The 17,192-nt window shown below is 35.6% G+C and overlaps 1 protein-coding gene across 1 annotated transcript in view; it reads right to left on the bottom strand.

Moving 5' to 3' along the window:
* LOC306878631 (receptor-type tyrosine-protein phosphatase gamma-like) overlaps positions 1-17,192 on the bottom strand; it is an 80,274-nt gene that overhangs the window by 21,803 nt on the left and 41,279 nt on the right. The window contains exons 3-8 of the mRNA XM_079431078.1: positions 15,537-15,716; positions 13,481-13,629; positions 8,841-8,936; positions 6,648-6,714; positions 5,171-5,328; positions 4,267-4,462 (exon numbers count right to left, since the gene is read on the bottom strand). Of these exons, the coding sequence (XP_079287204.1) occupies positions 4,267-4,462; positions 5,171-5,328; positions 6,648-6,714; positions 8,841-8,936; positions 13,481-13,629; positions 15,537-15,716 (846 nt within the window). The remainder of the gene's footprint in view (positions 1-4,266; positions 4,463-5,170; positions 5,329-6,647; positions 6,715-8,840; positions 8,937-13,480; positions 13,630-15,536; positions 15,717-17,192) is intronic.

Raw genomic sequence — 17,192 nt, forward strand, 5'->3', positions numbered from 1 at the left:
ATCACGCACGTCAGTTAAAATGCAGATACAACGATGAAAAATTAATGCAGTAAAAATACACTAGCGTTTAAAAGTTTGGGGCTGGAAAGATTTTAAAATGTTTTTGAGAGAATTATCTTGTGCTCACAAAGGCTGCATTTATTTGATCAAAATACAGTACAAACAGTAATATTGTAAAATATTAGTACATTTGAAAATAGCTGTTTTCTATTTTAACAATTTAAACTGCAATTTATTCATGTGATGAAAAGCTGGGTTTTTAGCAGCCTTCGGTGTTACATGAGCCTTTAGAAATCATTGTCATCTGATTTCTTGCTCAAGAGATATTTCTTATTGTTATCAATGTGAGAATAGCTGAATGCAGTGCTGTTTAATATTTTTGTAGAAAACAGATTTTCAGGGCTCTTTGATGAACAGAAAGTTAAAATGATAACAGCATTTATTTAAAATAGAAATCTTTTGTAACAAACGTTTTTATTGTCACTTTTGACCAATTTAATGCATCCTTGCTGAATAAAAAAAGTAACTTTTAAACAGAAGTGTAGTCCTGCTTTTTACATATCTACTTGAATAAATGCACAAGCATGATATGATAAATAAATAAAAAACATTTAAATACATGATTTTCAGATCAATTAAATAACAACTGACTGCATATCAATATTTACTAAGAAAAGCCCTCCTTGCCCATTCCATGTTATATAACTTAAAATATATAAATCCTTATAATTTATGTAAGGTACAGCAGGTATGATTAAATGTATAAACTTGCTATTCTTTTAGTTAAATGCAATTAATATGTTAAATTGACAGCCCTAGAACTGCTAATTAGGGTCTACACATTTGATAAATAGTAATTGTGTAAATATAATTTGCTAATGTTGATTAATAGTGGTAGTACTATTGATCTAATTCATGTTTTTGAGTGTAGGGATAAGCAAAAGTATCTGAGGACCGTTAGAGGAGTGTTAGTACACACACACATACACACAAAAACACATCTCATCATGTTGTTTCAATGGCTATTGTTTTCAACTTCCTTGTTACAGTGACCTCATTTTTGGCGCTTTTTTGATGTCACAGGCATTACAAACAAGAACTAGGTTAGTTTTGCAGCTAAAAATAATCTTTACCAAATGTGCCCAGTTCAGGCTTTCAAGCAGGTTTTTAGCTTGAAATGTAACACAGGTCATTACACAGAATGTAACACTGCTGTGTGATGTGACATCACTGCCAATCAGAATACATTTAAATTGTTGCAGGTCAGATCTGAACCAAGATTACCTGGAGTGCATGCATCAATCTAACTCATGCTTTTCCTATTAAATGAATATATTTTTACCTGATAAACAGTAAAAAAGCTGTTTTTAATAATGACTACAGAGGCCCTGAAAAGGCGAACAGACGTAATTGCACGATTGACGTCACTTATCACACAAATCATTTGGTGGGACATGTTTTAATCAAGCTGGGCGAACCGCATAAGTGGCGCTTGATAAGGTCATTGTGCCGAAACCTCTACTCTTAATGTGTATGTGTATCAGCATTAGCGACCTGTCAACAAGCCTGTGATAAACACATCTGTGAAACGAGAGGCAGATCGCAAGAACACAAGAAGTGAAACAAGGACGAGGGGGTGATTAGTGAAAGGGCATTTGCTGTGGAAGTCGGCCTCGAGAGCTCTGTTAGCACGGGTGACTCAGCGAGAGCCCATTATTTTCATCAGTTCAATCATCAGCATGCTAATGACTGCCGCCATTACTGTCCGGCAGAGATAACACAGAGTCTGATGATTCAAATTTACTCTATTCTCATGGCGGTTCTTTGGTTTATGTAGTCAACAAGCTAAGATGTCAGCACTGGGTATAGTGCAAGTAACACTCTGTGCTTGACAGGTACATATATTGCATAGCACTTCCCACAATTAGGGTACAAAATAGGGCTTGGAACGATTTCAAATTAACTATTTATTATTTCTTTATCAACAAATAGTCAGTAAAAGGACATGTTTGTCCTCCAGAATATTTTACAATTCTGTGTTCTGCAGAAGGGACACAGCCATCAGTTCCTCACATGTCACAAGCTCAATAATTTCTGTAACCTGCTGTCTGATCATCTTTCTGAGGTATATAACAGAACTATTAAGTCAGATCCTATTATGGCATTGTTTGGTGTAGAAACGGGGCTGGACAAATATGAAGTACAAGCTGTTGCCCTCAGCATGTTACTTGCAAAATGTCTGATTTTACAACACTGGAAGTCTGAGGCAGTACCAACACTTGATATGTGGATCATGGAGTTGGGAAAGATATTGCATTTGGAAAAGGAAAAGAAAGAGCATGTGGGAGTCATTTATTAATTTGATGGGCAAATCTGCAGATTGTACTGGTGCATCATAGTTGCTGTAACGTTTTGACTTAGATCTCTCCTTTTATCATCATTGTTTGCTTTATTTTATATGTTTATTGTCCCTCTTATATCTGCGTGTAAGCACCAAATGTAAGAAATGGTTGTATTATATAAAAATTAATAAAGGGGGAAAAAAATATTGTGTTCTACATTTGTAATATTTTCTATAAGTTTATATGAGCTTTATATCTTTTTACAACCCAGTTAGCCAAATAAATACAATTAAAAGCCGAGTATTTGTGTGCTATTGTTATTTTTTAAGCTGAATTTACACATCAAAAGAAATATTACATTAATATTGGTTTGTAGTTACTGATAAACTTCACAAAAATAAAAAAATATATATGTTTGATAATTTTTTTCTTACATTTTTGGCAACAGGGTTAAATGATTGAGCTTGAAAAGGCAATAAACTGCCAAATTTATTAATATTATACAGTGGCACATAATGCATGGTTTTTCCTTCTGGAGCATCAGTGAGCGTTTGAACCTTCTGTAATAGTTGCATATGAGTCCCTCAGTTGTCCTCAGCGTGAAAAGATGGATCTCAAAATCATACAGTCATTGTTGGAAAGGGTTCAAATACACAAAAATGCTGGAAAACCACAGAATTTGTTGGACCTGAAGGATTTTTCTGAAGAACAGCAGGCAGTTTAACTGTTCAGGATAAACAAGGGACTCATGAACAACTATCACTAAACAAAAAAAAAAAAAAAAAAACACAGCTTTGGATCGTTCAGGTAACAACACAGTATTAAGAATCAAGTGTATGTAAACTTTTGAACGGGGTCATTTTTATAAATTCAGCTATTATTTTCTCTTGTGGACTATATGTAAACATCTTTTATGTGAAATATCTTATTCAGGTCAGTACTAAATAAACAATAACATGCATTGTGTATGATCCTTCTTATTTTGGTCAAATAATTAACATTTTGCAGGTGTATGTAAAGTTTTGACTTCAACTGTATATACATATATAATATATATATATATACACACACACACACACACACACACACACACACACAATTTATGTAAAAATTTAAACATTGGATTGGTTCTGTTGATTGCTAAATAACACAATATCATATCAAACTAAGCTGAGCATATCTAATAATTCTCACAACAAAAACATCATATTTCTGCTAATTCTTTAAAAAGAAGCAGACAAAAGCGTACCGTACTCAAGTAAAAATGCCATGGAAGAAAGCATTTGAAACCGAATGAAAAAGAGAAACAGAAAAACACTATGATAAAAAGATGTATTATTGCAAAGGGTTTTCACAACCGCTTGCATGGAAAACGGCAGAACTACTGTTTGGCCACACAGTGTTCATTTGTACGAGTTTATTTTTAGAGGGAATATTAATGATGATTATTCCGCCTTTCGGCTGTGTTGCATCACTCCCGACTTCATCACAACCAATAGCAATCAATTCCCTCAGCCGGAGAGGAAAACAACGCTATCATTAACGCACACAGTACAGCGTCCCCCAGTTACTGGCTCAGCTCAGAGCGCTGCGCTGCTGTAGTCACTGCATTAATAAATCCTATTTATTCAGTCTATCTCAAGAGCAATGGATATCCCAAAAACAACCAGCTTTGCACTTTATGCATGAGATGAATGAAAAGAAACCCAAACAAGACGTCTATGAAGTACAAAACTGAACTACAGTTTTAGCCAAGAGAAATAAGCACAGTTCCAGTGGTAAATGTACAGATGTTTCATTCATAAAGACGGTTTCCTGAAATAGGATCCTTTTGAAGGCTACGATGTCTCCTACTTAAGAAATAAAAGCATGTATCCTTCTTTCTTCATTGGTCAGGCCAGTTTTGGGAAGAAAGCCATCATACCTCGAGAAGTTTCTGAGTCTGCAGCGCTGGCCATGTTGTCTGTCATGAGGTCGGGAATCCACGCATCCATCAGAGCTGATTTGAAGATCTGCCGGCTGTTGAGATCTTGAGTGGGCCGATGGTTATTCCTCAGGTAATCCACGGACTTCACATGATCCTGCTGCTCTGTGGTGAAGATGGAGTAGAAAGCCTCCAGCTACAGCGAAGGAGAGAGATAGAGAGGCAGAAAGACAAAGAACAACATTATCTACGAGTTTAATCATGATTTTAGGTTTCATTTCATCATTTTTAGGTTGGCTTTGCAAGAGAATATATTAATTTATTTTCCATTTATTTGGGCAAAAAGGGCGTAGAAAGGAGAGAAGAGCATGCTGGGTATGACTTTGTGGCTTTACTCTGTGTGATGCTGAAATATATTTATTTATTTATTTTAAATGTGCTTTATTAATAATTATAAATAAATAAAACAAATCCAAACAAACACAAATAAACAGATAACACTACTACTGGACAATACTGATATGTTCACAAATATATTGTGCATCCTTAGAATAATTTTAGAAAGAACATTATTCTGGTGAAGATCAGCACCACTGCATTATATGCAATGTAATGATACTATATATCTACAACACACATATACATATACATACACATGCATGAATTTGTTTAGTAAATCTTCTGCACCATCTCATTTCCAGGAACATTTGAGCACACAGCAGATGTGTCACATTGCTAATGTAATATTGTCTGTGTTTGTGTGCATGCTTGCAGATGGTACGAATGTGATACAGGAGAATGAACGCAGACCAATTTCAAGCATAGTGCACACAGCTGGAGGTGATACATGATCATGAATGTAAAGTGCATGTAAGCATGATTATGTGTGTGTGTTTTTGCCAACCTGGTGGTAGGACAGGTAAACAGGTCGACTGAAGATGATCCACTCCACGACTTTACTGCAGGGAGGTGTCGTCAGCGAGCCGGTGTAGCGATAATAACTTCCCAAGGATGATGGCAAAAGATCCCTTAGTATGAATGGACCAAGGTTTGTTTCCTTCTCTGTTAAATAAAAGACACAGAATAAACACTCCAAGACTGAAGGAGATCTTATGAAGCCTGCCTGAAGCACTATGAGGCAGCAAGATGTGATGCACATGTGGCATATACACAGGTTTTGGTGACATTTTATTATCTTATTGTTAGTTCTTCTGGCATTTAGAAATAAAAGCATCTGCCCAGATTTCTCTTTATTTCCAGACTGTAACTGGGTGGGCCAAGTTTCTGAACAATAGATGCATTGATTGCATGTTAATAACTTTTAGGACCTTGGAGAGAGTTTTGATTAAATTTTCAATTACACTACCCTTGAAAGTTTTGGGCTCAGTATGATTTTTTTTTTTTAAAAAGAAAAAAAGAAAAGAAAAATAATACTTTTAAACAGCAGAAATGCATGGAATTGCTCAAAAGTGACAGTCAATGCCTTTAGAATGTTACAAAATATTGTTTTTTAAATCAATGCTGTTCTGAACTATATCCATTTTGAACTTTCTATTAATCAAAAAGTCCTGAAAAATGTATCATAGTTTCTAAATTAGCATCACAGCTGTTTTTGGCACTGATAATAGTTAAATATTTAACGAGCAGCAAATCAGCATATTAGAATGATTTCTGAAGGATCATGTGACACTGCAGATGGGAATAATGCCATGACAGAAATAAATTCAATTTTATAAAACATTTGATAAAACATAAAACATTTTAAATTGCATTAATATTTCAAAATATTCCTGTTTTTGCAGTCTCTCTCTCTCGCTCTCTCTCTCTCTCTCTCTCTCTCTCTCTCTATATATATATATATATATATATATATAAATAAAAAAAATATCACCGACCCCAAGCATTTGAACAGTAGTGTTTTCGTAGTAATTAACTTTTATTAAAAAAAAGACAATTCAAAATGTATATTTAGCTTCTCATTATATGAACTCCATGTTCTTAATTCCAAAGCAGAACTTTTTGAAATTCATGGTCCTTTTAGAAAACCATCTATTTGCTAGAAAAGCTTAATTTTTTCTCTATTAGAACCACTACGTTGTTCTGAAGAAGCTATGTAGATATATAGATAATAGATGGTTTTCTAAAAGGACCATGAATTTGAAAAAGTTCACTTTTGGAATATAATATAATATAATATGATATTGCAACACCTTGACTTTTTAATCTCCAAAGAGCCATATAACCAACATAAGAACTGTATATACAGCAAAAATAGTTTGTTGTGCTAACGCTTAGGCACTTTTTTATTATTATTTATTTTTATTTAATTTTATTATACAGTAATTGTGCACTCTGAAAGCTGTTTATATAGCAACATTTACCATGATGGACGACCCGTTTGAGACCCGTGATGATGGGCTCAGCTGCAATGTTGTCTTTCTTCGCCACCTAGAAAAAAAAAAAAACAGAAAAATGCAGCATGAAATTAGCGATTATTCTGTTTCTCTCTGTTAAAGAAACAAAAAGTATGGGCTGCATTTAAATTCTGCTATTATCGAACATAAGTTTCCCATGCTCTCTGCTTATGTAACATTAAAAACTGGAGCACGCTGACATAAGCACCTTTTATTCAGGTTGATGGAGAAGCTCATTCAGGCCAGAGATGAAATATACTCACTTGTGCTCTCTGTGGATTCATTTGGTTGAACTAGGTGGCAATAAAAGAGCCCAAGGGAACCACCAATACAGGAGCTACACATCGATTAACTATATAAAACCCCCAGGAACGGACATGTCACACTCCACATGACACCATTCATCTAAGCACTAATAGCGGTAAGCCATAACGCTGTCACATGTGGGCGAAAGAGTTTAAGTCCGCAGACGTAGGTTATTCTTTCACCGTTTGACAATGGATAAACATAGGACACACCTGCGTTCCACTTTCAGCGTGAAGAATAGGCCTGTCACATTAGTTAAGGTGTGTAAATACCTACTGTATTCGAGTGTGCGATGTTGTGAATGAAGGGGAAAGAATGTGGTGCCGCGCTGCAAAAAAGCTTGTGTTATTTTCACGGATCATCACGCTGACCTGTTAAGCCTGTTTTTCTCTATTCATTCATGTGACATCCCTGAATACTGAGGCTGTGCACCACAAATCTTCCTTTTGGGCCTGACTCATTAAGAAAAGGGTGGAAAATGTGCCTTGATAAGAACATTTGTCACAGTTGAAGAAGAAGGAAAAGTAAAAATAAACAGGAGACAATGCTGGTAGGAGCATAATGGTATATGTACTTGCCCTGTTATGTCACTTTCTTCAACTCGTCCCTAAGTTTGTTAAAACAAAAGAAAAATATTTGTAGCAATGCAACTACAATTAGGTATATGAAGCAAGGCATTTCAGTACGCCTTCTGCAAAATCAGAAATATGAAGCTTGCATTTACACTACCGCTTAAATGATTGGGATCAGTATAGTATACAAGAAATTAATACTTTTATTTACATTAAATTGTGACAAAAGATTTCTATTACATATAAGTGCTGTTCGTTTGAACTTTCACAAACCACAAAAAAATCAGTTGTCAACACTAACAATAATAATAAATGTTTCTTGAGCAGCAAATCAGCATATTAGAAAGATTTTTTAAGGATCATGTGACACTGAAGACTGGAGTAATAATTCTGAAAATTCAGTTTTGCCATCACAAGAATAAATAAAATTGTAATACATAAAATAGAAAACAGTTATTTTAAATTGGAATAATATCTCACAATATTACGGTTTTTACTGTATTTTTGGTCAAATAAATGCAACCAACTTTCAAAAACAAAAAAATCAATAACAGTAAAATGTGTTATATTAGCTGTAACGTTGTCTAAATCATCCTTTCAGTGGTCAGACTACTTTTCTAGAGGATAAATGTCTGATTATGCAGGCCCAGATGGAAAACAAAAATAAAGTCTGCAGATTTTCCACAAAAATATGTAAACTTTGTTTTGGTTTCCAATCTGGGCTTGCATAATCAGACATTTATCCATAAACCACAGCATTATCTAACAATTTTAGTCAAACATGTTTTCATCTACCAGAGAGGCCATGCTAACCAGCCAAATCTTGACCTCTTGGTTACGTCATGCCATTATTTACATGTTCATACATGATTGCATGGACCTTTAAACCGATAAGGTTAGAAGGCCACTGCATCATGCTAGACACAAAGTCTTGCAGCTACACTTCTGAAGCAGTTTAGTCATACTTTAACTTTTATCCAATTGCAATGGACTTTCAATGGACTTTACCCCATGGACTTTCATTATTCTTTGAAACTGAAGCTAGAAGCAAGTTGATTCTATTATACTTTGAGAGGAAGATGGCAAAAGGGCAGCAGAAGACATCTGCGCTTTCTTCTACCTGTTGCTAATGGTGAAAATAAGCCTTGAGGCTACATGGGCCCAAACCAAATCTTATGTTTTTAGTTTCTTTCTCTCTGTCTCTGGTACCATGGGCTATAAAACCCTATTTCACAGGCTGGTAAACATTTGAAAACCCCCAAAAATCAAAGAAGATCTTCACCTGAAAGAAGACAGCCATGGCGGCGATGATTCGTCTCTCCTTTATCGCGGTGCTCAGACTGTCAAAATCATCTGAATTGTAGAAATAAATCTGCATCTATGAGGCAAAGAGATGAGAACATGATTTTATAACTGCATTCGTATTTGACAGGGTATGAAACGGCTCATACTAATGTTCTACTTTGACTTTCCTGTTTGGTAAACACAATGCATTGTGGTATCAAAATTGGTACAGTAGCGCTGTCAAATCCTCACGAATTGATATTCCTCTCATCGTCTTCAAACGCACAATAGCGGCATATCTGTCATATCCTACTTCTCTCATCACTCCACATTTTGAAATCTGAGACAACTAAGGATTATACGCTTTCTCTCTGAGGACGGATTTATGAAGAAAGCGAACCTCAGAAGCAAATCCCCTCTGTGCGGCGCAATAAACAACATGTCTTTGTTGCCTTAAACATGGTCTCTGAACAAACGCACAAAGTGCCATGTGTCAAATAAATGCTAAATCTACTATTACAGAAAAAACAGGGGCGATCTTACAAAGAAAGAGAGAGGGAGAGAAAGGAAAGCGGGATGAATGGCATGTCAAAGCTCACAGCAGCTGAGCAATCGTGAAAGAGATCGTTGAAATGCAGGGAATAAGATTAAGCCTCGCTATGACAATCACGTTTCAATTCAGCTTATTCTCTGGCAGCCTTTCGTGCGCCGAAGTTATTTGCCCACCGATGTTTTTTTCTCTTCATTTTATATTGTAGAATTCGCTTTAGCACATTTCCCTGGTCATTTAATGGTGCATGTAAGAAAAATAGCAAGCTCTCATTTTGTTATACCAGTGCTTCTCAACTGACGGGGCAGCAGCTTGTTTTGATAAGGCTGCAGAGAGGAGATGAGAAAAAATGCTAAATACAAAGATTAAAATGCGGCTAACCATATAATCTTACACTTAGGAAAGGAAAATTATTTTTTAAAGAAAAAAAAAAAAACGGAGGCTTTGTGTCAAATCAAATTCAATATTTTAGAAGCTACTGTAGACAAATTAGCTATGGTAAAATAAGCATTGCAAAGTGTATGACCCAAACTACATTAAAAACAGGTTACAGGTCTAGTACTGGCCTGTAAAATATACTATGATTTTGTTATGTAGCTACTAAGGCACTTGGAGTGGTGTTTAGCACTTTCTATGTAGTTGCATACTAAAAGTCATTGCACACCGAGTCTGACATTTTCGCGTGCGTTTTTCCGTATTCGCCATCCTTACCTATCAAAATGCATGCTGCGGATGCGAAAACGCAGAAAATCGAACCTGATCTGAATTTCTTATGATGGACGAAAGTTTCGGAGGCAGTGTGTAAACGTGATTGACACAACGTGAGGTCGTATTTATTTTTTAATGTACAAAAATTTCGGACTCAGTGTGCAATGACACTCTGGTACCTTAAAAAATTAAAGAACATTCTTTCTCAAAAAACTGCACAATTAAAGATTTACGAAGCCTACTGTATCATATCTGATATATGAATCTAAGGTCTCTGAATTATTAACATGATCAGCAAAAGTTTGCTGAAAAACCTGTTGCACAAAAACTTTTGAATGCAATCTGCCCTCCGATTTTAGCAAGTAGAAAGCCTTTTAATATACTTCTAAAAATGTACACCTTCAGGTTGTGGTGCACAAGTATTGTTGTTGTGAAACATTTAATGATTATAAAGTAAACATAAGAACGTTTACTGGACTGAAACAACTAGCGTTACTTGATTATTCATTCATAATTTTTTTGAAAAATCTTGCTATACTGTGAACAGAAGTTTGATCATAAAAATATTTTTGGGAAATATAAATAACAGTTGTTACAGTTGTTTATGCATTTTTTGAAAGTAATCTGCACTCTCATTGATTTAAGTAGTCTGTTGTCGATACCAAATTGCATATTTTTTCTGACATTGGGCCTCTGAATAAAATTGAAGGTTTTTTTTCCCTCTGTGACATTGAGCTCCACATTCTCACTATAAGCCTGATGCATCAAATATGATACAAAACATAAAATGTGCAAAATTTAAAAAAAGAAAGAAATAAAAAGTGTCAGAAAAGTTTCAGTAAACTGTTCCAACTATTCCCAAAAAAATCAGGCTTTACAGGGTTAACATATGTAATGCAAACAGTATGTGCTGAAGTTTAATACTTTGGGTTAAGAGTTCATTTAAATACTAATGCTGATGTTTGCCTTGGCAAGAAACAGTAAAAAGTGGCAAAAAGGCCAAAAAAATAAAATTAACATTATTGCTGTTGTAGTTTAATTTAATGTTCCAGATTTGAGCCAGAGGTCAACAGAAGTCGTCGAGAGATAATTGGATGCCTCTTTTCTAACTCTCTGGCTTCAGTGCATTTGGGTTTTAAATCGCTAGATAATGCTTAGTGGCTATCCAGCGGCGTGCGGATACACATCAATTGTATTTCTGTGTAAAATGGGATTTATGGAGCGAAGTCGATTCGTCTAATGAGAAAGTGCTGCCAGAGAGGTGGAGCCAGCCCAGGTCGTCTGACCTCTGTGCCAGCTAATTTCCAACAAACTTAGACTGATGAATACAAATGATTTCACTTTCCCATCCTCTAAATTGTTGTTGTGTAGACACTGCATTGACAGAAAAGAAATACTGCTAGATCATGGATAAATGCCAGTTGGGTTTGGCTCAAGAATTTAGGATTCATATCTACTCTGAGTTTATTCTGACCTTCTTTGAACACTGAAATGAAATGGAATGAAATAAAGAGCAATTTCTGTAAAGGAGACTGGTACGCCCTTGGCAAGGCAACAGACAAGTCAAAGGAACCCAGGGCATTTCAGGCAAAAGCTAGGCAACTGAAAAATAACCTCCAAACAAAGTAATTAAGACCAGACGATGTCAGAAGGGGTGGACAATAAATTAAACCACTAATAAAGAGAAGAAAGAACAAAGTTAAAGTCTTTAATGAAAACCAATCAGTCTCCTTCAGGCCTCTTTTAAATCACAGACTTTAATGGTGTCCATTTATTGTGTCTTCACAGGGGGAAATATATTACTCATTTATCACTAAACCTCATTAGCCAATTAGCTTCCTCCAAGAGCCAATACAGAGTTTATGGTGACCGAAAGTAAAGCACAGCACAAACACGTTTAGTTAATGAATCAAAATGGGACAGAAACCATGTGCAGAAACAAAAAAAGGCCAGCATACACTTGACTTCACAAGTTAGCGTATAATGTGCGATTGCATAACAATATTTAACTTGAATGCAGTGGTGTGTCCATCCGGAATTCTCTGGCTTTGCACCATTTTCTCAGAAATCTCAAAATGTTTCCTGCGACTAACTCTGTCTCACACAGCTCTCAAACTTGAATGTGCATCCAATGCTTTCAAGGGCAAATGTAGGTTTACAAGCAAGAGCTAATACAAATTTTTGCGCAAAATAATATCTGTAAGCCAAAAGAGACACTTTCTGAACTGGAGGGTTGTTGAAAACAAGTTGGAACTACCCTGCAAGGCTAGAAAATAATTACACTTAATTACAAATTAAGGCTTTTCGTCATTGTTGACTGAGATGAGCACTAAGGCTCATTACTTCATTTCTCATATCCACAAAATTCATTTATAAAACAAAACAAATTAATAATACTACTAATAAAAAGATAGATAAACAAAAAATAAATAAATACAATATAAATATATATGTACAGACACACACACAGCATACATATACATTTATTATGTCTTATTAGTATTATCATAACATAATAATACAAATATCTAAAATAATTATTACAATAATTAAGATAATACTGAATAGAAACAAATCCACCCATTTACACATCAAGATGAACTGGTGAAGAAGACCAGAACTCAAATCATTTTTAAAGACATCACCTTGAGGGGAGAATTAAGGAAGCCAAATATCCTTGCTCTTCAGTGAAATGTAGTAGCTGCACCATCAAGTTGATAAAATGTATCGATCCCAGTTTCATTGAGAGGTTCTTCAATTAGTGCAGATTAGTACACCGCTTTCAACCTACTCAAGTCAAGGTGGAATCCTTGAACTTTATTGAAGGAACTCATTTAGTAACGTTATCCTCCTCGCCTAAAATTTTTTAAATGTGAAAGTGGGTGGTTTAAGGACTATTCACAAGGACTGTTGTGAACAGGATTTTGTAAAGAAACAATGTATTCCTTTAGGCCTTTTGGCATCAGGCACAAACTTTTTCTTTATCGACGAGAGATTTGAGATTTGGAGGTTTCCAGAGCTGTACTGATGGCACTAACATACCGAAAAGCACTTAAACTTAAATGGAAGTGGAACTGATGTTGTTTCTTTGAGTGTAGTTGACACATTTAAAGGGATAGTTCACCCAAAAATTAAAATTCTGTCTTTAATTATTTACCCTCATGTCATTCATCTTCTGAACACAAAGCAAGGGAACGATCAGATTTCCGGAACTATACCAGAACTTGGATTTCATCAAAAATATCTTAATTTGTGTTCCGAAGACGAACGAAGGTCATATGGGTTTGGAACGACATGTGGGGACGTGAGTAATTAATGACAGAATTTTCCTTTTTGGGTCAACTATCCCTTTAATATTACGGACATAATGTGACACTCACCTCTACTGGAAACTTCTTTCCATTGATACTGTGCTCAGAACCAGCTGATCCATTGGTGCTGCCCCAGTGAAACTCAACCTTCTCTGCTTTGAAGCGTCCAGGTAGGCCGGCCCCTCTCACAAAATAATCATTCTTCAGAACAATAGACACTGGAATGAAAAAAGAAGACCAAATGGAAGAGTGAAATACTTTAAAAAAATAAATTACAATTAATATATATATATATATATATATATATATATATATATATATATATATATATATATATTTTATTTTTTTTATTTTTTATTATTATTATTATTTTTTTTTTATGTGCAGTATATGTAAAACCAAGGCTGCCAAGTATATGTACTTTTTAAGCTGTGTAAATAAACAACACACAATGCAGACAGATATATATACATTTTAATATCCCACTCTTCTTCAGACTGTAAAATGCTCCAGGGGAATTTAGTCTTTTTTATGTTGACAAAGGACCTTTAAAACAAATAATGATGCAGAAGAAACTGAGTATGCACTCTGCAGGCCAGAGCAGACACATAAAAAATTAGCTCCATGGGTTCTCCTGGCACAGACCGTCACATTATACCATATTAAGAGCTGACCTCTTGACTCTTTAAAGCCTGGATTGGTAAACAAATTGAAATATCTTCCATTTCTTCTGCTGGGTAGACTCTGCAGAGACAGTATAACTATTTTATACAACTTGTTTTTCCATGGCCATTTAATGAACTTGGTCAAATTCAATGCTGTTTTAAAACATTCTGGACATTTGAGTCCATTTAACTGCAAGTGAAGTCAAATATGTGCATCATCTGCATCATTACTGACCTTATTATTAATAAATCAGAACGTTAACTAAAATTTTCACAGACGGATCATAAAAACATTAACTTTACAATGCATTTATTGAATGTTCAACTTAGAATGACCTAACGAATATAATTGTCTAAGTATTTTGTGATTGGATAGGAGAATGCAGAAATACAACTACAAATTTCACTTCAAATCAGCTTTAAATGACCACTTTAATTCAGAGCTCTACCGCATACTCTCTAAGAATTGGTCAAGGCCCATTCATGTCCTTTGTTGAGTAAAAAAAAAAAAAAACTAGGATGAACTAAAAGGAATCACTCAAGAATCTCACATCAGCAAAGCTCTCGTGTGGAGATCTCTGTTTAATTCTTAAGTAAACTAAAGTGCTGGGGTGAAAACAAACAAACCGATTTAGGCGGATATGAGGAATGTTTGTGGAGAGATGGGATCTTTTGGTGAACACACACACTGGGCTAAAGACTCGTGGTACTCAGGAGACGCTCGTGATGCTGGGGTTTAAAGGATCTAACGCCGTCCTCTGTAAACAGTAGAAAAAGCTCCTATGGTAATTATGCCACAGCGTGTTTATGGTCCTGGCGAGCGTTCCCAAAAACCTTCTCAGGAGTAAATATAGCGCTCTACAGTGTGCCATTCTCAAAATCACACAAAATCACTAATTAAAACCACCATAAAGCAACATTTGAAATGTGCAAAGTATGCTGTTGCATCATCATTCTTGGCTAGTTATTGGTTTGTAGGCAAAAGGAATAATTTTCCTACAAATGACTGCAAAATATGGGTAAAATAAGGTTTGGAAATGGAATGGAACATTTTTCTATTACAATAATTAAATATTTTTTTGATGATGATGATGATGATGATGATGATTGCAGTATAGATTGCATTCAAATTATTCATATGCAAAAAATCCTCAAACCTCAAATTTTTGTATGGAACTTATAGTTTTTTAAAATTGTAATTAACACTGCTATTTTTTCCACATCCGCAAGGCATCACAACAGATCTTATAGAAAATTTGTGAGGGCAGTGAGCATGTCTGATATTTGCTTGGGCTTTGACTTTCAAACTCCCTCAGAACTGATGCAACTGTCTGTCATGATGGGACGCCTGCAAACTCTATATTGCAATTATTTGGAAATATTTTAAACATGTAAGTGGCCTTAAGAGTGCAGTGATGGTCAAAGTTCTAAAACAAGAGCAGTTTCATTCTTTGACGAACCTGTTTTGCCTGTGTTTTTCATGGTGGTCCTGTTTGACGACTTGGTTTCAAAGCCATCCAAGGTGAGCTCCTGGCACTCCTGAGAGACCTGGGTGTCTATATCTGGGATATCCACCGGAGACTGATTCCTTTCCCCGCATTCTGGATAAGCAGAGGCCCACCTTCTTGGTCCGTAAGTGCCTGTGAAAGAAAATAAGAATAAACAAGAAACTTTACATTTACACATTAGCAGATGCTTGATAAATTATAAGTATGTACATAGCACCATTAATTTAACCTCAATATAAACTCTGTAGTTGATATATAATGTCCTTTTTAAATCGTTTTTCCTTCACTAGGTAATTTTAAAAGGTCCTGCAGTGTGGCAAATTACTTTTTAAAAGCTAAAATATTTCAAGTAGTCTCTCAGTTAACATGAGGCCTCTTAATAAATAAAAATGGCATGCCTAATCAAAAAAAAAAACTGAATTTGCAAAATGCTGTTTTAGATGGAGTGTGATCATGTCACACACCAGGACAGAATTAAATTATTCCTCTGTTGACTAAACATTAACTCATCTCTGTCTAGCAGTTGAGGAAAAGTACACATTTGCAATGTAAACCTGAATTAGCAAAACACAAATGCAATGCAAACTTTTTCAGCACATAATCCCTCTTCTCGTGATGTTGTTGAGTTATCATTTGATACTCATCAGCCATCTGTGTTGGTCTAAGACAGAGAAATATGAGCACACATGGTTCTGCAAACATGCAGCGCTAAACTGATGAATGGTTTCATTACCGGTGGTGGCAGACGTATCAGAGTCCATGTCATAGTGGTGTATGTAAATTGTCTCCTAATGGTTAATGCTTTGCGCATCAAATTAAGTCTCCCACACAGTATATGAATAATAATCTGTGACATGTAGAGGGTTGCAGTAACCAGCTATATGTCTGGATGGGACTGTTAGGAGCAGTAAAAGCAACTGTGTTTCCGTTTAACAATCTGTGAAAACTAAGGAAAACTCATTTTAATCACCTTTTTTCAGCTTCCTGCAAGGACAAATGTACACAGCAATATGTTATTATAATTTCTGAAGAGCAGTTTGTGCGCCTGAAGCTAATCACTCCAATTTTGGGACCTGCTTTTCCAGAGTCAGATTAAACAGACTTTGCTATGGCAACCTGAATACTATTAATCACAAGAAGGTACAAAATTTAACTAGCCACTATAATTTTATCATCAGCACTGCTCGCACTGAGATTCTTTCCAGCCTAGATAGTCAAAAGTGGGAGGATAGCAGAACAACCTCATGGGATTGGTTCAAAAGGTGCACTGTTGCCATCGCAACGCTATCTCGTGTATACACTGACCTCATGCCAATCAAATGCATAGTCAAAAATGGGCTTGCGTTATGAAGCAATTTTTGAGTTATAACCAAAGTATTTTATGCCGGAGGTTCAAAGACAGCACATCAGATTTGCCCTCGGGCTTGAGGGTCTGATCGTGGTGTCAAGAATGATGCCATCTCTAATCTTCTGCGCTAAAAGTCTGTCGACTCCCAACTGAGCTCAGTCATGCGTATTTTCCCTGTCGATAAGACTGTATGACATCCTGATGATATTCTGAGACACACAAGTCTGACAGTTTGGCTTGTATGACTGGCATTAGTGGAG

This window comes from Barbus barbus (assembly GCF_936440315.1).
Source record: "Barbus barbus genome assembly, chromosome: 13".
Taxonomy (NCBI): Eukaryota; Metazoa; Chordata; class Actinopteri; order Cypriniformes; family Cyprinidae; genus Barbus; species Barbus barbus.